This window comes from Macrotis lagotis, chromosome X (genome assembly GCF_037893015.1).
Source record: "Macrotis lagotis isolate mMagLag1 chromosome X, bilby.v1.9.chrom.fasta, whole genome shotgun sequence".
NCBI classification, from domain to species: domain Eukaryota; kingdom Metazoa; phylum Chordata; class Mammalia; order Peramelemorphia; family Peramelidae; genus Macrotis; species Macrotis lagotis.
In genome coordinates this window covers 420,865,585-420,890,270 of record NC_133666.1, presented here as the reverse complement: position 1 = coordinate 420,890,270, position 24,686 = coordinate 420,865,585, and the positions used below count along the sequence as shown (strand labels likewise).

At 34.2% G+C, this 24,686-nt stretch overlaps 1 protein-coding gene and 1 long non-coding RNA gene across 3 annotated transcripts in view; one reads left to right on the top strand and one right to left on the bottom strand.

The window, feature by feature from the left end:
• Window positions 1–24,686, bottom strand: part of TOX (thymocyte selection associated high mobility group box) — a 322,052-nt gene that overhangs the window by 74,241 nt on the left and 223,125 nt on the right. For both annotated transcript variants that reach the window (XM_074199973.1, XM_074199972.1), the window contains one exon: window positions 4,146–4,424. In XM_074199973.1, the coding sequence (XP_074056074.1) occupies window positions 4,146–4,424 (279 nt within the window). The remainder of the gene's footprint in view (window positions 1–4,145; window positions 4,425–24,686) is intronic.
• Window positions 1–24,686, top strand: part of LOC141497325 (uncharacterized) — a 120,878-nt gene that overhangs the window by 72,992 nt on the left and 23,200 nt on the right. The window lies entirely within an intron of this gene.

Below are 24,686 nucleotides of genomic sequence, written 5' to 3'. Positions count from 1 at the left end.
ACTATATGAAAATCTTTTCTGAGCCATTTCTGGGCAGAACATGGCAAAATGTAACCTAATATGCCAGTAACAAATGTGAAACAATGTGAAACAAAGACAAGAAGTGCAAAAAAATGGGAAATGCAAGTAAAAAAAATCTACAATCATTGCATAAGATGCTCCTAGTTTTTAGATCCTAAATTTTTCAAAAGAGTGTGCATTTTATACATGGGGAAATACAGTAAGTAATGTCAGAAGCCAGATTGCAAAGAATTGGGAAATTAAAAAGAGGAACAGAATCTTAGGAAATGAATAGAGACATATTTTTCTAGTTCATCTGTGAAAAGGAAAAGAGATATAACATGATAGAAAAGAGTAAAGTCAAATAATATATTTTTAAATTTCTTTTTGTTAATTAAAGATGGGGCAGAATTAAGTTTGTAGGCTGAGGGGAAGAGAGCAAGATATTGCAGATGGGGAGGATGTATTTAGATGGAGTGGCAATTGAAATGGTCAAAAAGGAAGATAAAAATGTCTATGAAATTATAGGAGATATCATTGGGAAAATGATTTAAAAATGTACAGAACTTTTAAAAATTTTAAATGTAGGTTCCTAGGTTTATAGATTTGGAGCTGAAAGGGACCTTAGGGTCATTGAGTCTAATCCTTCATTTTACACAATGTCTTAGAGACATTGAATGACTTGCCAAGATCACAAACCTACTAAATGTGTGACATAGGATTGGAAGTCAGTTTTTCCTTCCTTCAAGGTCAGTGTTCTACTTAATTATTTAACTATTTCACAACTTACCATCAGATTCTACCTCTTTGGCTTGGATCAAAGACTTATTTGCACCTTTAAATTTGGAGGAGCAGAAATGTGGGTGACCGACAAATAAGATATAGCTTCAGCTGTTGGTATTTTGGTTTATATCTGTGATTACATTCATAAAGGGGAATTGCTGGTGAGGAAACTACCTTGACCAATTCACACTGACAACTGTCCTGAACTATATCATTTGAGAGAGTTGACTTGGGCTCTAAATAACTAACACCTAGTATGTGTCAAGTTCAAATTCAAATCTTGAAAAATGGTCTTCCTAATTTTGAGACTCTCATCTCCTATTCCATGATGCCTATATATATATATATATATATATATATATATATATATATATATATATATATATATATATATATATATGTATATTAGTTAAAAAATTCAGATTCCTGTCCTCTGAACATCCATTGAACAAATTTCTTTGTATAAATGATAAAGCTCTACTAAAGAACAGAAGCACAAGAATTTTAAAGATACTTAGCCTGGCAATTGATAAACAGCAAGGCACTGCCAAATGAATAGGCTTCCAATGCCAGCAACTTTTCAGTTTTCTAAAGCATCAGTTGCATTATGAGCACTGAATTATATGATTTAAAAAATAAGCATCTAGTGCACAGGCTTACTTTTGTTCAATCCATATGCTTTTCTGTAATGATGCCTATTACTGTATACACTATCCAGTGTATAACTTAAGGCTACTGAGGCAGCTTTGTAACAATCATAAATGTGTCTTAGGTACTATTTTGGAAGATATTTATTTTATTTCCACTGTGCTTATTTTGCTGCAACAATTTCTATTCTCCTTAAAGACAAACCTTTTGCACATAATTATAGACCTAGATCAATTGAGGTCAGTGGTCCTTTCAAAAGGAATCATTTATGGGGCAGCTAGTTGGTGCAGTGGCTAGAGCACCGGCCCTGGAGCCAGGAGGACCTGAGTTCAAATTTGACCTCAGACATAATAATTGCCTAGCTTTGTGACCTTGGGCAAGTCAATTAACCTCATTGCCTTAAATAAAAAATAAATTAAATAAAAGAATCATTTACTTAAAATGTATAACTTCTCAAGAAGAAGGCATTGGGATCTCTCTCTCTTCAATGCACTTTTATTACCAAGTTCTAACTGGTGGAATAAATTGCATCTTGAACTAAAGCGGCTATAATAAAGGAATCAAATCTCATCTATTAAAGGAAGAATTCTGATTTGCCCAGCGGAATATCTTCATGTTTTATGCAGACTTGGGCTAGTGAATTTTAAGCAGGGGAAAGGCAGTGAAAAACTTAATCTATAAATGGGATGGGAACATAAATTTAATGAGAACAGAAACAAGACAAAGAAAACTACACAGGTTGATCAGACTAAAGTTAATGTCAGTGAGGAGAAAGAATCTGCATGTGAATATTTATTCTAGTAGAGGACAATGGACAAATATACTAGTAAAAGAATAATGTGTGTCTGATTTTGAGTTATTTACCAATAGATTATTCTAGAAAACCTTATTTCCTTTATAGAACAGTCAAAGAAATTATAGAACTGTTATATTCCTATCAAGATTTAAGAATGCTAGATAGGAATGGGACATACAGAGATAACAAGGAATTAACTAGTCCTTGTACTCAAGGAATTTGCATTTTACTGGAAACAATAAGTATGCAGATATATAAACAACATATGCACAAGGTAAATCCAAAATGATTGCCAAAGGATAGAAAAATTGGAGTGATCTAGGAAGGCCTCCTACAGAAAAAGGCGGTAGAACTGAACTTGGGCTTCCAAGAAGTAGAGGTGTGCAAAGTGGAAGAATATTTCTGATAGAGGCACTGGTCTATATAGAGCCATGGAACTGGAAGAAAATGTGTGAGGGGAAATAATGTGAAATTAGTATACAAAGATGGTTTGAGGAAGAACATGAAGAGCTTCAAATATAATTATTGAAGATTTTTGCCAAGTATTTGATAAAGTCCTTCATGTGGCTCTTGATGGATACCTATGGGATAGATGACAGTATATCCAGATTGGTTGAATGACTGAAAAAAGATTGGTTTAATATTATAATTCAATATTAATTTGTAAGAAGGTCTTAACTGAATGTTCTTCAGATTTGTGTTGTTTTTTTAAAAAAAAGTTTTGTCAATTACTAATGGTAAAAATAGCATCTTTATTCAAAACTGACCATGACACTAAAATGTAATAGTGAACTCACTGAATGACACCCCCCCTTTCCCTTGCACAACACCCCCCCCCCCTCACCTCCACCCCGCACCTGCCCAAATCACAACTGGGTAGAACATTGTGCTAAAAATAACATGTTGAAATTTATAGTTTTATACTCCAAAAACAATCAACTTCAAAAGACAGTTTGTCTGAAAAAGATTTGGGGATTTTAGTTGACTTCACTCAAGAGATGAGTCAATATGGCAATCCAAAAAGCTAATGTGATATTAAATTGCATTAAGAGGAACACAGTGTCCATAGAGAGGTGAGAAGCTTGCTATATTTTGCCCTAGTCATTCCTCAGTTTAATATTATGTCAAATTCTGGAATTCTTGATAATCTGGAGACTTACAAAGGAGGGCAACCAGGATAGTAAGGGGACCACAAGATCTCCAAAATTGTCTGAAGAAAATGACAATATTCATCCTTAAGTGAAAACTTGGGTGGGGCAGAGTGTGATTACTATGTTCAAGTATTTAAAAGGTTATCATACATAAAAGTTTTATCCTGCTTAGCCCCACAGAGCAGAGATAGAAGCAATAAGGGGATTTACTGGAGACATTTTTGATTTTGTTAGGAAAAGCTTGTGAGGAAGGAGAAACTATCTAATTAGAAGTAGTTGTCTCCTGAGATAGCAGATTTTAGATGGCCCCATGTTAGGTATATTTTGGATGAAATTTTTTTTATCCACATTAAGATTGAATTAGATGATTTTTGAGGTCTCTTTTGAATTTGAGCTCTGCTTCCATATTCAACATTAATTTGGTAATCATTCTTATGACACATTTTTTTTGGAAAAGCAACATATTACTTTTTTCCTTAAAAAAAATTGTTTCCTAGAAACTCTTTATTATCCCTACTGCAAATCTTAAGACTCTATGGAATTTATTTTAACATTAAAACTCCTTTAATTTTTTTTAAAGGATTCATTAAAGATGGCAAAAAACTTCTAGAGAAGCAAACCGTTTAATTACTTGAATTGTGCTCTCTCATGTCACTTGCTGTGGCTCCCACTTAACAACTTTTGCCTACCACAATTTAGGCAGGAAGACACCAAAGTAAAACTTGCAAATTTTATTTGGTAGCTCCTAAGAAACAGTCTCACCATACCTTAGCGGTATCCTCCCCTTCATCTTCATGGACTGAACTGGATGGCGAAGGAGTTGCAGACTTGCTTCCAGGTGGAGATGGTGAGTTATGGGGAACATTGTTTCCCGCCATATTCAAACCAAGCTGTGCACTGAGCTGTGATTGGTTAATGGTAGTCAGTTGACCATGTTGCATCATTCCTGGCTGCCTAATATCTGCAGGCTGAACCCTTGGTCTCATGGTTGCCATCTGAGGGTGGGAACTATATTGAGCTCCTTCTGTACTCTGTATATCTTGCATCTACAAAAGGAAAATTGGAAAGGAATAATTTTCCACAAACATGTTTCTTGCAAAAAAAATGTTTTGCTTTCTTGAGACTGCAGAATGTCCTGCTGATCTATGCATTATTTCCAGTGTAAAATAATCCTGAGAGTTTAAAATCAGCAAAAAAAGGTTTTAAGGAACAACCAAAAAAAGCATTTTGTAAGTGAGCAGTTACATCTGCTACTCATAATCAGATTAATTAAATTTTATATTCTTTCCATGCTAATGAAATGTAAACACATATCACTAACAGTTTTTCATGGTGAATATTTCAAAATATTGATGCTTATGAGAGCTCTTGACAAAATTAAACAATTATTAGTTATTACAGCAGACACATCAATTCATTAAACTGTCATTCCTTGCTCAATTCAGATAGGGTTAAGAAGACTATTGAATATAGTTTAGTTTAAGAACTGGGTCATATAATGTAATAACATCTAGATTCATAATTCTTATAGCCTCAGGTTGACTGATCAATTGAAGTGATTGGACTGAACTGTCAGATTTGAAAGTAAAGCTTTAAAGTCATAAGGTCACCATATTAGCCCATTGTGCTATCTGGGTCACTGCTTTTTAGCATTAATGAAACCCACTCTTTTAATTCAAGCAATGAATTCAGACTCTGCAAGGATTAGAATAAAAAGCATTGGAGGATGAAGCTCTTAACTTTTCCAGAGGTCAGATGTACAGTACAGGAGGGGGAAGGATCATTTCACTTATTGTTCCTCCAGTATTCTCAAACTCCCTGTAATGGAGAACATTTTGAGGTGTTGAGAGAAGCAGTTCAATTTCTCTTGCTGGTATGGGTTTAAAAGCATGTATAGGGGAATGGAGGATTAAAGGATAGGAAAGAATAAAGGAGAAAGTGTGAAGAGGATGCAAAAATGTTTGAAGATTAAAGTGACCTTTGTCAATTGATAATGAAGTTCATGTAATTATGAAATTCTACATGGTGAGTTTGAATTTGACAGTAATTATCAGTGTATAAATACTACAGTATTATAAAAACATGGTGGAGAATAATTAATTATATATAACAGCATGCATTTTGACTATTATCTTTTTATGCACACTATTGAGTTTATTTCATTGAACTGGTTAGGCTCATTTTAACCTACATGTAGAAACTTAGAATCTGAAATAGCTGTCTACTGCTGTCAATTTTATGGTTAAGTTCGTCACCATCAGGTTTCTTTCTGTCAACCTGATTGATTCCATTAAACTTCTCTTATCTAACTTACCATCCTAGCCTTTTATGTAGCTCAAACAAGATTAAAAACTGAGTTTATTCTTCAGTATGTATATCTTCAAATCCCCCCCTTTTGTTTTCTTTTTCAGTCCCTTTTTTCCTTTTCAGGGCTCAATAGAAACTGCTTTCTAATTATGAATCAACTTTCTTCCATAATCCAAGCATCATTTTTTTCTAGTTTCTTACTCTTTTGTAAAGCATTCTTTTCTTACAAATGAGCTTTTATTTCATACCTGTTGTCTTTGCTTAACAGAAAATGAAACTGTTACATATGTGTACATAGGCAAACTCTATATGTGTGCTTGTGTGTATGTGAATTGGAATTGTACCATACATTCTTGCACACAAACCTATTTGTATATGTGTTGGACCTGTAACACATGTCATATATGTGTATATGTGTTTGACCTGTAAAATATGTTATATGTAAGTGAGAGATATATTTTCATGGGTACAGGAAATTCCTAGGTGAGCAATTATTTTTATATCAATGCAGGTCACATTTTCTTTGCACCTTAGAAACTTAAAGAGTTACTTAGGTCAATGAAAATTTAAATTACTTGCCTTCTGTAATACCAATATTCTTGTAGTTACCTAAGATCTCAAGTTCAGTATCATCTTCATCTCTTCACTCCACATTCTACTGTCAAATTTTGTTACTCATACTTCCACAACAACTCTTGCATTTGCCCCTTTCCATTTATACAGCTACAGTTTTAGTATAGGTTTTCATCACTTCTTACCTTGATTATTTCTTTCTTTGTTTTGTTTTGTTTTTTTTGCAAGGCAAATAGGGTTAAGTGACTTGCCTAAGGCCACACAGCTAGGCAATTACTAAATGTCTGAGGTCAGATTTGAACTCAGGTATTCCTGACTCCAGGGTCAGTGTTCTGTCCACTGCACCACCTAGCTACCCCGACCTTGATTATTTCAATAGGCTGTTAGTTGTCCTGCTACCCTTTGCCTACTCAGCACCCAGAGAGATTTTTAAAAATAAGTTTAATTCTGACCATGTCACCTTCTTACTCAATAAACTTCAATTTCAGGAACAAATGTAAAGTTTGCTGTGGCATTAAAGCTTTCTTAATCTGGCTTCTTGCTTTTCCATTGCCTATACTTTTCTCCCCTCCATGAACTTTATGTTCCAGCTATACTGGCTACTTTCCTTGAACAGCATACTTCATTTCACACCTTTACGTAGGCTGTCTGCCTGGAATGCTCTACCCTTTTACTTCTGACTTTTCAGTTTTCCTTACTTTCCTGAAGACTTAGCTTTTATTTCAATCTCTGTAAGGCCTTTCCAAGTCTCACCAGCTTTTATACACTTCTCCTTTTGAGTTTGCCTTCCATCTACACTATATTTGCTGTGTATATATTTACTTATAACCTTTGCTCACCCATTAGACTATAAACTTCTTGAGGTTAGGGATTGTTGTTGCTTTCCTTTGTATTCCTAGCATTTACCACATAGTAAGAACTTAGTGAATAAATGTTTACTGATTGAATCACTAGGCTCACATAGCCCTGGTCTTCATGACTTTGAGGTCAGCTCTCTATTCACCACACTGTCACCATGATATGTGTTTGTATATCTTTATGATACATGATATATGTGTGTATATATTTTCTAGCTCCCTTTACCAATGCTGAGCTGTGCTTGCTCCTGAATCTAGTCTTGGATTTGGAGAGTTGCCTAATTTTCTAAGGTAGTAACTACTGGAGTAGTCAGTTAAATAATCTGCCCAGGAAATTCTCTAAGTCCATAAGTAATAGAAGAAATACTGATCTGCACTAGTGGAGGAAATTTCCATACCAAGAGTATCATCACTGGTGAAATCACAGGTTCAAAACTATCTACATCTATACACATACAAGGGCATGCACATGTATACACATACACATTTTCATTCTTAAAGATCTATACCAATAACGTCAGAGATGATGAAAAAACATCACAGACATGTACACACATGTACGTCATGTGGACACATTTATAGACATATCTACACGGGAAGATATATTCTTTTGGGTGTGGGGAGAGAGGGTCTGGTTATTTGAAACACAGATAAAGAGAACTCTTACTTGAGGAAATTGTTGATTATTTCTAGAAAGCAGATGGGCAACTATTCTGCTATTTATTTCGTCTTAGCAAGAAGTCACCTAGACTGTATGTGTTAATTGAGCACAGGTCTCCTGAACTCAAAGTCTCTTGGGAAAAAGATGGAAATCTTGGATGGAGGAATGTCAATGTATTCTACTTTTTCTCTTTTGCTTTCTGTTTTATCCCCTACCGTAAGCACAAATCATTCCATACAAATCCTCTGTTAATGAAACTTCATAAGGATGACTGCTGCCTTTGAATTAAATTACAGCTCTTTTATTTGGTATTTAAAGATCTTCATAATCTGACTCTATCCTGTTTTTTCAGGCTGAGGACATATTACTTCCTCTCCCATACTCTAACTTCTTGGCAAATTGGTCTACTTCATGTTCTCTGCATGTGACAATCAATCTTCATCTATGCTGATGTTTAAGTTTTCTATCACATTTGTAATGCTCTCCCTATGCCCTTGGAAACTACCTTTCAATACTCAGCTCAAGGGCTACTTCCTATGTGGGGACTTAATTGACCATCACAGTATATCTTTGATTTCTCCTTTGAGGACAAAAACTGCCTCATTTTTGTAACTTTTATAGCTAGTATAGTTTCTGGCACAGAATAAGCACTTCATAAATGTTTGAAAATAAAAGTCTATTGAATAGCAATGACTAAATAAATTATGGTATCTGAATGGAATAGAGCATTATTTTGCCCTAAGAAAAAAGTTAATATAAAGAATTTAAGGAGAACTTATGTGAATTAAAACACAGTGAAATAAGCAGACCCCAGAAAACACTATATAATTGTGATAACACAACTGGAAAGAATAATGTAAAAGAGACAAAACAGGAGTCTAAATTCTAAATGTCAAAGCTAGCTCTGGAGAAGATGAGAAAATGTAGCTTTGTTGAAGAGGTGGTGATATTGCCTACTGCATAAACTGACAGTCTTATTTAATGTTTTGATCAGTTTTGCTATGTTGATTTTTTTCTTCATTCTTTTTTATTATTAGTTTTTTCTTCACAAAGAATGGCTCACTCACTGGAAGGAAGTTTATATTTAGAAATGATAGTAATATGAAATCAAAAGATATCAATGAAATATCTTTAAAATGCTTATGGTTTGCTGAATTGAGTCAAATTGGTTAGGTGTTTTAAGCTTATCTTGTATTTGCAGAAGCTTACATTGTTTCACCCTAATGAAAGAAACAAAGAGTTCTGAAAGACTAAAAAAGACAACACTGTTTGAGTACTTATGAATGGAGGTCATTGCGGTAATCAGGAGTAGGGTGTTCTTTTTAAAAGTTTGATCTTAAGTTTAATGTGCCAGGATTGCAAACAGGAGCAAAGTATAGCAACAAATTGAGAAATATCTTTAATAGATATACAATGTAAGAAGTGTTTATTGGAAGATATATCCATGTCTTCAATCATGTTGATAGTGAATCATTGTCATCAGTGGTAGACTCTTCAGATTATGAAGTTTTGTATGGAATTACATAGTACTTTTCTTTGGAGGCCATTTTGAACAGTGTGTGTATATATGTAACACATTGGTTAGTGTACTAATAATATCTAGTAAATTCATTAATGAAAGTTCTGCTTATACTTCCATTCTGAAAGCATCATTTGCCACATTGGATAGGAAAGAATAAATCTTGGCAACTAAATCATTATCATAAGCTGTAGACTAAATTTGGGTACTTCCTGTAAAATATAAATCATGTGAAAGGAAACACGCTTTATTTTATTATTAGCCTACCATTGATTCAATGCTTGCATAATATCCAACTTAAAACACCCAGATGATTGCCTTTTAGAGGATACTGAAACTGCCCTTCATTCTAAATTTTCTTGTTTATTCATAATCATGATATGCCTGTTATATGTGTGTGTATGTGTGTGTATATGTATGTATGTATATTTGTACTTTTCTTCCCCTTCAGAATATGAGTTCTGTGCACTTATATCTTCAGATCCTATCAAAATAATAATGTTTGTCCTTCATTTTCCAAGAAGATCATGACTTTGGGAAGTGATGCCATGCCAAGGACACAAATGGGACTTGAGTGAGGGGTGCTGTGTCAAGTTACCAGCCTCACTTTCTCCTCCAGAAACATCTGGGTCCAGTGACCAGATATGAATCAGGAGGAATGGAGACTGGCCCTAGATGCGAGGCAATAAGAATTGTTCAAGGTTACACAGCAAGTATCTGAGGTTAGATTTGAAATCCCATGCTCCTGACTCCAAGGTCAGTACTCTATCCACTGTACCGCTTAGCTGCTCATTAGGTGCTTAATAATTGCTTCTCTATGGATTGATTAATTATCAGTCAGTCAATAAGCATTTATTAACTACTTACTATTTGCTAGACATTGTAATAAATTGATAACAGAAGTATAATTGAGAGAATAATAGGATATCTTAGTTGGTAGGAACATCTATGGTGACAATCTAAGAATACTCAATTATGAATTCCCACTCAATATACCTGAGAAGTGGTTCAGTTTTTGTTTGAAAGTCTCAGGTAAAGGAGAATTCATCACTTCCAGGGGCAACTGATTCTACTTTCAGATAGCTTTAATTCTTAGGATTTACCCCCATCATCAAGCCTAAATCAATCTTTCCAAGACTTTTATGCATTATTTCCAGTTAATAATGATAATAATAGCATAATAATATATGATAATGATAATAAACATCTATAGAATGCTTACTCTTTGTCAAACATGGTGCTAAATGCTTTACAAATATTTCTTCTTATGTCCTAGTGGGATAGATAATATTATTGTCCCCATTTGACAGATGAGAAAAGTGAGGAAAATGGGTTAAATTACTTGCTCAGGGTCACACAGTTAATATCAGAGTTCAGATTTGAACTCAAATCTTTCTGACTTCAATACTAGCAGGCCTAGGAGAGTCAATCTATGAACTTATCTACACATCATACCATTAGAATTTGAGTACTTTGCAAGTAGGGTTTATTTATGTTTTTTTGTAGTGGTATGCCCAGCACTAAATACATGTTGAGAGATGATTGAAATAAATACTTAAAGACAATTGTCATGTCCTCCCTTAGTTTTCCTCTATGTCAACCAACTCCAGTCCCTTCAATTGATCATCCTATTAAATGAATTTGAAGCCATTTCCTGGAAATTCACAAAATAATCAATATTCTTCTTAAAATTTGACTTACATAACTAATCAAAAAATTCTCCAGATCTGATCTAATGAAGATAGATCACATTGCAGTTATATTCTTCCTGACCCTGGACACCAGGTATTTAATGTAGCCTAGAATTGCATTAGCGTTTTTAGCCACCATATATCACACTGTTAATTCATATTGGTCTTGCATTTTACGGAAATCTACAGAACCTTTTGATGAACTATTTCTATCCAAATATCTCTCATCTTCTAAGTATGAAGTCATTTTTCAAAAAGTATGTCCTCTATGTCTTCATCAAAATCATGGATAAAAATGAGAAAGAACCTGACTAAGCCTGGATTACTGAGGGTCAGTATCATAGACCTCCTTTCTAGCTGAAACATTAATAATTATTTTTTGGGGTCTAGTCTAATATTAATCAGAGTTCTTAGTGAATTTACACTGGTCTTTTTAGACAACTCATTTTCCCCACTTTGTCAGAATTGCTTTTCTTTGTGAAAATCATTGGAGTTATTTGCTTATTATAAATATTTGCCTACTTTCATAGATAAATCAGCAGTTATGGATTTTTACAGCTAGCTCCCTTTTTTTCTTGAGTTTTTTCCTCCTTTATGATTTTGGACATCTCTTTTGAATTATTCTTTGTACACTCTAGCAATCACTACTCTCTCTCTATCCATAACATAGAGAACTATATTAGGCAATTTTATTCTTTTTTCCTCCTTTTCACCTTAGACTCTTTTTTTTTAGCAAACAGGTTCTTGCCAATCACTTTATTCCTTCACCAGAAGCTCATAATTTTCTACTTTAAGCTATGATTCAGAAAATCAACTCCCCAAACCAAAAGCAGATTACATTTCTAACTAGTTGATTACTTCCAGAATCTGTCTTTTTATTATGAAATCCTTGCTTTTGATCAGAACCACTGATAAAAACATTACTTATGTCTCAAGGTTTTTGGTTTCTTCCTTAAGCCTTCATAATGTTTATTTTTTTTCCTGGAAGTATCATTTATATCCACATGAATCATCTGACAAAGGTAGTAGTCAACTGGTTTGAGAAATATTGAAAAGTTCTTTTTCAGCAAATTTTTACTCTGAAGCTACTTAATATGAATTATGGTTATTGTATGAACCAAACTGATTCTATCTTGAAAAACTGACTCCATTTTTGAGACCTAAATTTCATTTTCCTGCTTGCTAATCCTGGGAATTGAGTAACATCCTATTTAACATACAAAAAAAGTTCATCTGCTTGCTTTCCTCCCACTAAACTCTCACAAGTCATTGATCTCCCTCCCAACTCAAAAAAATCCTAATCTTTTTTTCCAATGAGAAATCAGATTATCTAATCTTGTATTCTGATTTATATTCCATTACTTGTTTTCTTCTAATAAATAAAATCTGTTTCCCTTTGAATTCATGGTTCTGTGCCAAGCAAAGAACACTTGGTCCTGATTTGTTATACAATTGATTGACATACATTGTTTAACAAACCGATATGCTTGGAAACTTGAACCTTTGTTTCCTCAATTCTTTCTGATTTCACCTGTCAGTTTTGGGGTAAGTTAGATAAATTTTGAACTTTTACACCCCCCTGCCCCAGCAGCCCCCCAGCCCAGAACAGCATCTTAGCTTTATGGAAGACTGTCCCAGAGGTAGGATGGTTTTTTTGAGCTAATGTAAGCTTTACCCCACATTATGAGGGATTTCCACACTACTGAGGAGATACTGGGTTCTGGTAATAGTTTAACACCCCTTTAGCAGGCTTAGCTTTTCATACAGTAGTGGAGGGGGTAATTAAGATAGAATTTTTGAATCATGCTAAAGTATATAAACATACAAATGGGTCATGTTTGATCTGAAGAAGGAATTTTTAATTATTGCAAGTTTTGCAAAAATGTGTGCACTTTTTCTGTCTTTTCATGACTTTATAAAAATCTCAGAAAAAAGTTTGTCCTATGTTGTTAGTGTTTTGTAGATTCTGTTACCCTGAATATTCAAAGTAGGCAGCCAAAAAAGGCTATTGTAAAGCCAAAGAGTTTAGAATGCAGGGAAAATTAATGAAGTTTCAGTTTCATACTTGAAATAGTAATGCCAAACTCTCTATCTTAGTAAGCAGAGATTATCTTCCAATTTAGGCTTTCAGAAGATTAGGTTAAAAACAAAAACAAAAACAAAAACCAAGTATCCCCAAGATGCTTTCTATTTGTCATTTCAGCTGCAGTCATGATAAGGTTATGGAGATAAAGTCAGATAATCAAAGAAAAGAAACAATTTTTTTTCTGGTTCATAGGACTTGGTGACATTATAAATGAATGGGAGATTCCAAAATATACTAACTGCTAAAAAACATCTTAGTAGATTTTGAAGGTTTGGAGATTAAGAAGATTGGAGATTAATTATTTTTAAGATTAGAGGAGAGAACTCCAGGGATTTGGGGGGGGAGTAATTACAGGAACACACTCCCTTCTCTTTGTCCCATCTGATAAGGCACATGGCAGAAGTTTAACATATCTTAATTAAGTTTTGGGACATTCCTCTGTAGAGTTTTTTACAAGGAAAAATAAGAATTAAAACCTATAAGAATTTCAGGGGTAAACAATACTTAGACAACTTTTATCCTGAAAATGGATAGAGCACTGGCCCTGGAGTCAGGAGTATCTGGGTTCAAATCTGGTCTCAGACACTTAGTAATTACCTAGCTGTGTGGCCTTGGGCAAGCCACTTAATCCCATTTGCCTTGCAAAATCCTTAAAAAAAAAAGATAGATCTATTGCTTTAGTGTAATGAAGGAAGCCAGCTATTTTAAAGTAGTCCCAGATTGAAGAAAAAAAAACATAGGTATGCAGTTTGCATTTTAAATTAATCTGAATATTCTTTTTTTAAATCAGGGAACAACTTAAAATGAGTACAACTTGATTAAGAAGTGGAAAGGGTTATTTAAACTAAAGAGAAATCCATGGGGAAGGACTGCCTACCCCAGTCCCAACTCATCTTTATCTGAGCCTATATCCTGGATAAATATTCACAATTATGAGAGAGTGGAGCAGTGACCAGGAATGTCTTTTGAAAAGGTAGAAGTAGGGGCGGCTAGGTGGCGCAGTGGATAAAGCACCAGCCCTGGAGTCAGGAGTACCTGGGTTCAAATCCGGTCTCAGACACTTAATAATTACTTAGCTGTGTGGCCTTGGGCAAGCCACTTAACCCCATTTGCCTAGCAAAAATAAAAAACCTTAAAAAAAAAGAAAAGGTAGAAGTAGAATTTTCAAAGTTTGGTATATGAGAATTAGCTGATAAATTAGAAGCAAGGTTACCAAAGAAAATTAAGATACCAAAAAAAGGCAACAATATTTCAATGAACTGGGGTTGTATAAAATTTTGTGCTAAATTGCAAAGGATAAAGTCTGTGAAATAAAGATTATTTAGATGATTTAAGATATAGTAGTTTGCTTTTGGGCATATTCCCTGGTTTTTAAAATGTCATGAACTACAAAGCAAGAGAATGGGATTTTGAGGTTGCCACTTGTAAACTCCTGTTTGTAATACCACTTAGAATCTCTATCTTTTGCCTAGGGTTGAAACTGAAAAGCCTTAGGGAAAGAGAGAGTGGGGTTAGATTATGGACATGGAAGAAATTGGTTTGATTCTTTTAGGTAATTTTTGAAAGAAAATAAATGAAAATTTAAGCAAAAGTGTAAGTGTTCCTTCAAACCTTTGAAAAGGAGTTAACTCTGGGCTCTAATAACCCTGGAAAATTGGGTTGTAAAGTTTAGATTTGACTTGGTTGCAACAATTATAATGTGCTGTTAATTATGGCATCAAATAAACAAATGCTGGAAAAAATGCAGGTAAATCTGTAATTTATTAGTTGCATTATTTTAAGAAAATTATCTCTTTTTTTACCTCAATCTCCTGATCTGTAAAAAGGAAAAATAACAGAACTCACTTAAATCACATCTAAAATCCAGTATAGAAATATCAAGTATCATCAAAATGATATAGTGATTGTGAAGTGCCTAACATATTAACTAGCATTTGTAAGCATTTAGAGATGATAGCCATTATTATTATTATTATTTCTTCAACTGGATGTAATTTAATTGGATTCCATACTTGATATTTCTATACTGGATTTTTAGATGTGATTAGTATAAAATACCCAAAGTGATAAAAGTAATGATATTTTTATATAAGATAATCTGGAAAACACATCAGGCTAATCAAGAGAAAATGGCATGTATTACAATCTGAGAATTGCTACAGGTTGGATGTCTGTACCTGGGCAGAGCTGAAGGGATGAACCTGGCATGGTTTAAAATAGAATCTTCTTGATTCAGTTGGTTTTTTTTCTGAATAGGAAAATTTCCCTACCTGTTAAACCTGAGTCTAATTTTTATTACATCATGAAAAAAAGAATAATGTGGAGCTTTGCTACATGCCTGGCTGTCAGATATGACTCATGACTGGAATCAAACAAAGGTAAAGGAGTTTTTCCTCTATATTGTAATATTTCAGATGTCTGTGTCTATGAGGAGATGAGTATTGACAATATTATAACTATATCCCTCTTTTTTCCTTTCATAGTAAATTTCTATAAACAGACAAGAAGCAATAGAAGTTTTGCAAGTACAATATTATATTATTAATAGATAAATAATGAAATATTCAACTTATTTGTGGTCAACTTACAATATAGAGGTGATATACTCCTAAATGGGGAATTAGACAAAGATGTAATGTAAAAATTTTCTTATTAAATGGAATAGCAAATAATGAGAAAGCAAGAGAATTAGACTTTTTTCTAGGAACTTTATGGATATGTATATGACTGACTTAAAATATCTCTTGCATGACAATTAAGACTGATTATATTTTAGTAATAAGGTCTCAAAATTGGATTAAGGATTTTTACATATAAAATTGCATTAGCAATTTTGAAGAGAATGAAATTATTGGGGCAGCTAGGTGGTGCAGAAGATAGTGCACTGGCCCTGGAGTCAGGAAGACCTGAGTTCAAATCCGACCTCAGACACTTAATAATTGCCTAGCTGTATAATCTTGGGCAAGTTACTTAACCCCATTACCTTAAAAAAAATTTAAAAAAAGAGATGAAATTATTTTTCCCAGTTTAAAGTATCCATCTAATAATTTTAAAAGACAGAATGGCTTTACAAGTCAGACTCTCAATGAATTTTTTTAAAAATATTCTTATATTAAGAATAGGCTTCAGGTAAAGAAACAGCAAATATTATTAAAAACTGAAATGCTCTGAAGTTTCAGGTGAATTATGATTCCTAATTTGAATTCATCTGTTGTTAATAGGGTCTGAATCAGAAATTTTGACCTGATTCTCACCATATGAACTAGTTATTGGAAAACAAAATGTAAGAGCTTGTGCTAAACTGAATTTCCTTGTTACTGGCAGATTTTAGAATTACCTAGCAATTTCTATAAGTGATTTAGAACTGGAGAAGCAGAGCACCCTTCAAAACTGCCCTGAGAATGAGACCTATTCCAGAATGTACAAAATAAGATATTTTCAGAGATTAAAAGACTACATGGGGCATCTGGGACTTAAGACAAAAAAATCCTAAATAGACATTAGGAGTCATTGCTAGGATTTAAGGAGACTTGATGCTATACAATATTGGCAGTTATTGTTGTATTTCTTTGGTCTTTTATTTCATGGTGTTTTATATAGAATTTTCTTGATTACCTTGGTGATATTTAAATCATCCCCCCTCTTAAAATTAATTTAATGTGAGCCTTCTACATTGATTCATTCATATTCTTTTTTTTAGGTTTTTGCAAAGCAAAGGGGGTTAAGTGGCTTGCCCAAGGCCACACAGCTAGGTAATTATTAAGTGTCTGAGACCGGATTTGAACCCAGGTACTCCTGACTCCTAGGCTGGTGCTTTATCCACTACGCCACCTAGCCGCCCCAATTGATTTATATTCTGACTTAATTTACTTAAGTCTATATGACCAGATTCATATATCATCATTATTGTTCTTAGACTTTGTGCTAACTGCTGCACTAAGTTATGCAAGAAGATGTTTTTTTCTTGTTATGTAATGTTGATAGTGAACATGATGAAAAGTAAAAAATCATAAATTTGACTGATATATAAGTGATTCATGGAGTAAAGGATTGACCTTCCTTTTGAATCAAAGGGCTGTTGAAATTGAGAGACTTGTAGAAATTGTAAACTAAACTGACTCCAACTTGTAAAACTGATTCCATTTTTAGACCAGGTTTGTTTTTATGTATTTTCTTCTTGCTTCCTGATCATGAGAACTGAGTTATATCCTATTTCACCCCTGAAAAAGTCTATCTGCTTGCTCTTTCCCCTCCTAATTCTTGAAAATGATTTATCCCCCTTCTGAATCTTTCCTCCAGTTGGCTAATTTTGTATCCAGTTTATATCCTGTAAATTGTTGCCATTAAATACATAAAAACCTGATTCCCCTTGTATTTAGGGTCCAGTGACAAGATTAGGAGACCTAATCCTGATTTGTTATATAATTGGCATACATTGCTTAATAAATTAATAAGCTCGGGAGTTCAAATCTTTGTTTCCTCAGTTATTTCAGATGTTACTTGTCACAAATAAATGTTTATTAACAAACTAACATTCTGAATACAATATTCAGGAAAGCAGGAGACCTGGCCTGTTGTTAGTTTACTTCAGTACTCCAGATTAGGTATTCATTAACTACCCCTACTTACTAGTTTCTTCTTGTAGCCTTTATGAAATGACAGCTCATCCATTCGTGGATCCACATTATAATGTCTTCTTCCTCTTCATTATGTCTAGCTCTATCTTCATCAGAAAAAAAAACCCCTCATATCTTTTACTTCCAAATGCTATATGACCATTCCTTCCTTTATCCTCTGTGTTACAATATTCCATTTGCCTACCTCCTGGGATAAGTCAGAATATCCCTTTACCTCTTCATATCCCTTTTCTCTTTCATTTTAACACTGAAGATCTTCTACTGATATTTGTTTTTTAAGGGAACATCAGTTTTATTAACCTTTGTAATAAAAAGACATGCTGAATAATATAGTGCCTTATAGGAATATTTCAGGATAAGAAGGATCTATGATTTTTTCCTACATAAGAGAATCTGAGTCTTGCAATCCATTTTACAGAGCAAATTGTGACTTATTTATGACTTAGTAGAAAATTCCCAGGGAGCTGCCAAGGTGATCAGAAATTATATAATTTGCCTAGAATAGGTCAGTCAACAAGATTCAAGATTTTGAACCTATGTCAGAATTCAATGCAACACTGCACTTCAGTAGAGAAAAAAGTGGTATTAATGATGATTTAATATTTTGAAATCTTACAAATTGGCAGAAAACAGTAAGTTCAGGAGAAACCAATTGATAAAACTGAGGGTTGTAGAGCATACTTCAGATAGACATTACACTTCTTGTGACCTAACAAGTAAGCATTTCCTAGATTTTCCTACATAAGTCCTCTCTCCAAACTCAAATATTCCTTCTGCTAAGAAGATCTTCAAACTGAGAGATGCTAAACACTGGGGAAAATAGAGACTTACTTTTTGTACCCATTTTATTGGGTGTTTGCTTCCAATATTTATTTTGTTTTCAAAATTTCAATGGTTGTGGGAAATTCCTTTTTTATTTAAAATATAAATATTGCTAGGCTTGGTTTGCTTTTTCAAAACAGACAACTTTTATTGGAAAACAAGCATTGTCTATCTTATTGGGGGGGATTTATAAAAATAGTTGCATTAGATTATATCACCACAGTGTGTTGAAAAAACTGAATTGTACCAATGGAAAGGACCAGGTGGAATGAAGAGCTAAGTTTTAAATTTTTTTTAACTGCATGTTTTTTAAAATCTTTACTTATTTTGTGCTTCCTTCTTTCAAATATCAGCATCCCTCCCAATCCAACATGAGCCTTGAAAGCTATCATTATCTCTGCCGCTAGCAGACAATCTATATCAAAACAGTTGTACACATAAAACTCTAACTACTTCTTGGCTGTATCTCTTCTGATCCAGCTGTTTCTCTGAATAGCAGTTGGTGAATGGAGAGCTGGAACATGGGTAGCCCTGAGGCCTTATTTGCTAATGTTGCTCACCAGCTGCTGCTTTATGTGGTGTTAGCAGGCAAGGCCTGGAAGTATGCCAGTTATAGCAGAAACAAGAGAAAGTAAGGAATCTCTGAAGCCCTTCCATTTACCCCTGTCTGTCATCATTTGACACTGAACATTGTTGAGTGCTATCCCCAGGGCTGCTGCGAGACCCTGTTGGAGTTAAACTGTGAAGAGAGCTTATCCTATCCCATTCTGAACATGCTCTTGAATGCATATCTCTCTTATCATCTAAAGGGAACTTCTGATCTCTGCTACTAGTAGTCTTTTCAGTTTCCCCACGATAAATTGGGTTAGAAAGGCAAAACAATTTCATTTTTTCACGGGAATAATGTTTTCTGAGTGTCTATAAAAAGAATGTAAATGTTGATGTTTTTAAAAAGTACCCAAATTAATTATATATTTTTGTCAGTGACTCAGTTACTATGTAAATGTATGTTACATGCAGCAATGGAGTAATCAAACTTTATTATTTTCCAACATTCATTCTCAAAGAGAAAACTAAGTCATTTCCCCCAAACTAATCAAGGAAATTCTTTCTTCATTATTGAAATCTAGCAAAAAGCCATTATTTTTCATATATGGGCAACTCACCAGTAGTAAATTTCATGGCTGTGCTTATATGGAGCTGAAATGTACCTAAGAGGTCATCTAGCCTAAACTTCTTATTTTACAACTGGGAAAACTATAACTGAGAAAGTTTAGGAAGTTTGCCCAACTCCACATAGGGAGTAACTGACAATCAAGATTTGAGAGCAGCCTCTTTGAATCCAAACCCAGGACTCTTCCCACCTACTATACTACTTTTCTAGGACAACTGCATTTGGATTTTGAATTAGTTGACTGTCTAGACTCACCTGAAGGGACATTTCTAGTAGTGTTCCACTGGACTTTGTCTTACATTTTGCTATATTTAACATTTTTATGATAGTATTTTATCAAAGAAGATAAATTATTAAATTTATGGATGACACAAAATTGAGGATAATTAATTCATCTCTTTCTTCTAACTTCCTTAGCTTCTTTTAAGTTCCACCTCAAGTCCTACTTTCTGCAAGAAGTCTTTTCTGATCTAATACTAGTGTCTTCTCTTTATTGTTTATCTCTAGTTTATCTTGTTTACATCTTTTTATGCAGTTGTTTGCATGTTCTTTCTCTCATTAGACTATGAAATACATCAAGAGCAGGGACTAATCTTTGCCTTTTTTTTTTTGTATCAACCGCTCTTAGAGAATGTCTGGTTCTCTTTATATTGACCAGATAAGCATATGACATATGACATTAAATATGTAAAGTACTTCACAAACCTTACAGAGGTTTGCTGTATTATTGGTGTTTCTGTCCTCTCATAGACTCACAGACTGGAATTCCATTTTCAGTTCTATTACCCCATTTTTGGAAGGACATTGAAAAGCTGGAATGCATTTAGAGAAGAGAGATAAGGATGGTGATTATCCTAGGTACTATGCTCAATGGGGAGAGGTTGATGGGATGGAAGATGAGGGAAATAAGACTTAGGGAGCCAAAAACTTGAATATCTAAAGACCTGCCTGGTAGAAATGAATTAGACTTGGTTGGTCAGACACTAAAAGGCAGGACTTGTAGGAACAATGTCTTGCTTATGATTGTTATTTAATGAATGCTGAACCAAATAAAGTTGAATTAAATGAGAAGTTGTAGAGAGGTTGATTTTGTCACTTTATTAGGAAAAACTCATTAAAAACTAGATCTATCCATAGCCCTCTAGGAATAGGAAAGGTTGCTTTCATAACTAATGAGTTTTTTTTTAATCAGTGAAGATCTTCAAGATGCCTTCTACTTTTAGATGTGTAGAGGAGATTCCTACTCAGCTAGTAGGACTAGATGACCTTTGAAGTTTTCCTAGTTTTAAGCTTTTCTAATTAAATGTTTTCTGTTGCCTTTGTTTTTTTGGAAGGCAAATACAGTTAAGTGGCTTGCCCAAGGCTACACAGCTAGGTAATTATTGTCTGAGTCAGGATTTGAACTCAGGTACTCCTGACTCCAGGGCCAGTGCTCTGTCCAATGTGCCACCTAACCACTCCCAAACTCTCTGTTGCCTTTCAATTAATTTCTGTGGTCAATCTCAAAAACAAAAAGCAGTTAAAGTCAGATGATGCATTATTACTTTTTCTAGATAGTCAATCAATAATATGTTCTTGGTACTCTTAATTAGATTCTAAGGGTACAAAGTAAGGCAAAATAAATTCCTATCCTAAAGGAGTTCATATACTAATGAAAGAGAAAACAAATAAATAACTCAGCATACCACATGATATGTACAGGATATGGGAAGTAATCTCAGAGAAGAAAGTTGAGAAGTAGAGGGATAAAATGAAGCAAGAATGGTCTCTTGCAGAACAGTGGATTTGAAATGAATTCTGAAAGAGATCAGGGAAATAATAGGGATGAAGAGAAGATGCAGAGGATTCCCATAATAGAGAACAATCAGTGAAAAGGCATGGAGACCAAAGACATGGAATGTCTTGGTAGATGATCAGCAAAGAGATCCCTGCCATTGGATCAAAAAATGTGTGGGTGGTGGTATAATCTGATTAGCATGTTTTAACAAGCCTACTTTGTGTAAGGTGCTGTACCAGTGTAGATACAAAAACCAAATAAAATATTTATTCACAACATCATAAAGCTTACATTCCACTTGTTGGTGATGTGGCTAGGATACAACTTTTAAGTAGCTAAATATATACAAAATAATTTGAGGAAGAGAAAGTGCTAATAATGGGGGGATTAGAAGAGAATTCCCACAGGGGGTGACACATGAACTGAATCTAGAGAGAAGCAAGACAAAGTTATATATATTTAAAGAGTTTCCAGGATGGGGAAACAGCCTGAGAAAGGCACAAGGAGATGGGATATGGAATTCTAAGACTGGATAGCAGAGAATAGGCCAGTTTGCACAAAAGAGTGGGTAAAGGGACATCACATGAAATAAACCTAGAAAGATAGGCTAGAACTAGACTATGGCAGAAGGATTTTAAAAGCCAATTTCCTAACAATTGGAGCTGTCTAAGGGTTGAATGGACTTGGGAGATGCTGACATCCTCATTGTCACAGAATGTCTTTGAAAACTGACTAACCTCTAGATGATAGAAATTATAGGACAGATTTTATGCCTTATGGTGAGAGGTTGGTCCAAATGACCTCAGATGTTCCTTCTAACTTTAGTTTTGAATGTATTTCACAGGACAGGCTCTTTGTAAACCTTAAAGGTCTCTATAAATAGGAGTTATTATTCATATTCCATCTCTGTGCACTAATGGGATATTTTTATTTTAAACAGTGCAAATAGCCACAGTAAAAGTAATTAGCATAGCAAAGTAGGCTTTCTTTGGAGTACAATTCATAGGAGATTTGCACAATGGAAATATCACTTTCTAGAACTGCTTACTCTTGGGAAAGATTAAAGCTTTCTGAAAAGCATATGCTCATAGACACCTGAGCTACTATGCTACCTGACCCTAGACATTTTTTACACACTGATTTCTTTCCTATTATACTACCTTTACAATCTGTTTTCTTTCCTATTATACTACCTCCCTAGTTCCCAAGTTGTTCAAGGAACAAGAGGAAGAGTTACATTGGCAAGCTTCAAAATTCATGTATAAAAATCTCATAAAGTAAAAAACATTTCTGCAACAATTCATTGCATCCTTTATATAGGACTATCCAAAGTTATGACAAAAGAAATCAGAAAGAGCACACTCATTATTCATACTTCACTGATCTTTGTCCTGGTCAATACTTTTATGTGACCACTGTTCCTATCTTTCATCAGAGATGGGATTCTAGGAAAAACTGATGTAGGCAAGGGTCCCATTCTTATTTGTCCATTTCCAAGGTTAATTCTTTGTATTCCCAAAGATACCAGGAAATAAACCTAAATTATTGTTTAGAAACTGAATGTACAGAATAAAAAAGAAAAAAAATACCTTCCATTATTTAAAGGTTTGCTGTCACAATGTAACTGAACATTAAGTTTTGGAAAGAGTATTGGTCCTGGAGTCTGGAGATACAATTAGTGGTGCTATGTGATAATAGGAAAAATCATTCTACATCTCTGAATCTTAGTTTCCTCATATGCATAATGTGGACAAAGATATAGGCATCGATTGCCTGAAAGAATGATTTAAAAGAAACTACTATATAATAAGAGCTGGCATTTAACTGACAAAGTCCTTTACAAATATCATTTTGTGTGTGTCAGATGACTGTCTAGGATTTACCAGCTAAATGCTATATGGTTTGAGGAAAGAGTTTCCCATATTGAAGAAATTATACATTTTTCATTTGGTCTAATGTATCACAAAATAATGTATCCAGATTTCCATATTCAATTCTTATACTTTGTCTTTTTCTTCACATGTACAGGTTAACACACACATCATATAGGTTAAATGCATACACAATATATTTGTGCACATATGTACATAGTACATAATGTTATGCACAATACCATATATAATGTATAAATTTGTGTCATATAAAGCAGTGTATTATATGTATACTTATATGTGTATCTATATATATCTACATGTAGACAATATATGTCTATATGTAAATAAAACACAAACAAAGGTAGAACTGCGCAGGGTCAGCAAGATCTGGATTTAAATATTACCTGACATAAAATGACCAGCTGACCCAGAGGAAGTCTTTTAATATCCCAAAACCCATGGTAACTCTTAGCTAAGATTATCAATTAGGGAAGAGGGAATGCTTCTTACATGGAGGTTTTTTATAACCATGAAATCACCCAAATTATAAAACACTTTTTTTTATAATATAATGCTCCTTGTCAGTGGATGAATGACCTGAATACTAGGTTATTTTTCCAACTGGTGTTTAGTGAGCCATCCACATGTTGTGAGCAAGACCAACAGCATGTTTGTAAGAAATGAGGATGGGGATAGGAGCACAGCAGAACTGAACTTTTCCACCTGGTGAATGAAGTTAACTAGGTCAAATGAACACTGAAATGACAAACGGCTTTATGAGCCCAGTGCTTAACCTTCCTGAGCTGAATGACCAAGAGGGAGTTATAGATAGCTTTTTAGAAGTAAAAATGTGTTTCTTCCATATGCTCTGTATATGTAATATAATGTGTCCTTTGGATCATGACTGGCCAGACCTATGATGGCATATAGTGATGCTTTTTAACCTCACAGCTGGAAAGATGTTTTTTACTCCAATTGAGCCATAGCATCTCTGATTACTTCATTCCAAAACTATTTGTCTCCTGCTGTTATTTTTAAACTATCAACTTCCTTATTACCAAGCTTGAAATAGTGTTTCTATGTATCCTTGAAAATGGTTCCTCTGCTGGGGTTGTGAATGAGAAATATGCATATGTACAGCAGGCAACATTTGTCTCTTAAATGTTTCTGAGAATCTACCATGAATTCAATGAAATTTTATAGGAATATCTTATCCAATCAGAACATCCCCTGGCATACAGGACATCTGAATGAGTAGCTCCTCAAAAGCTCTATTATTTGGCAAGAAGTATATCTGAAGCTACTTTGGGCTTATTTATGAGTGATAGGC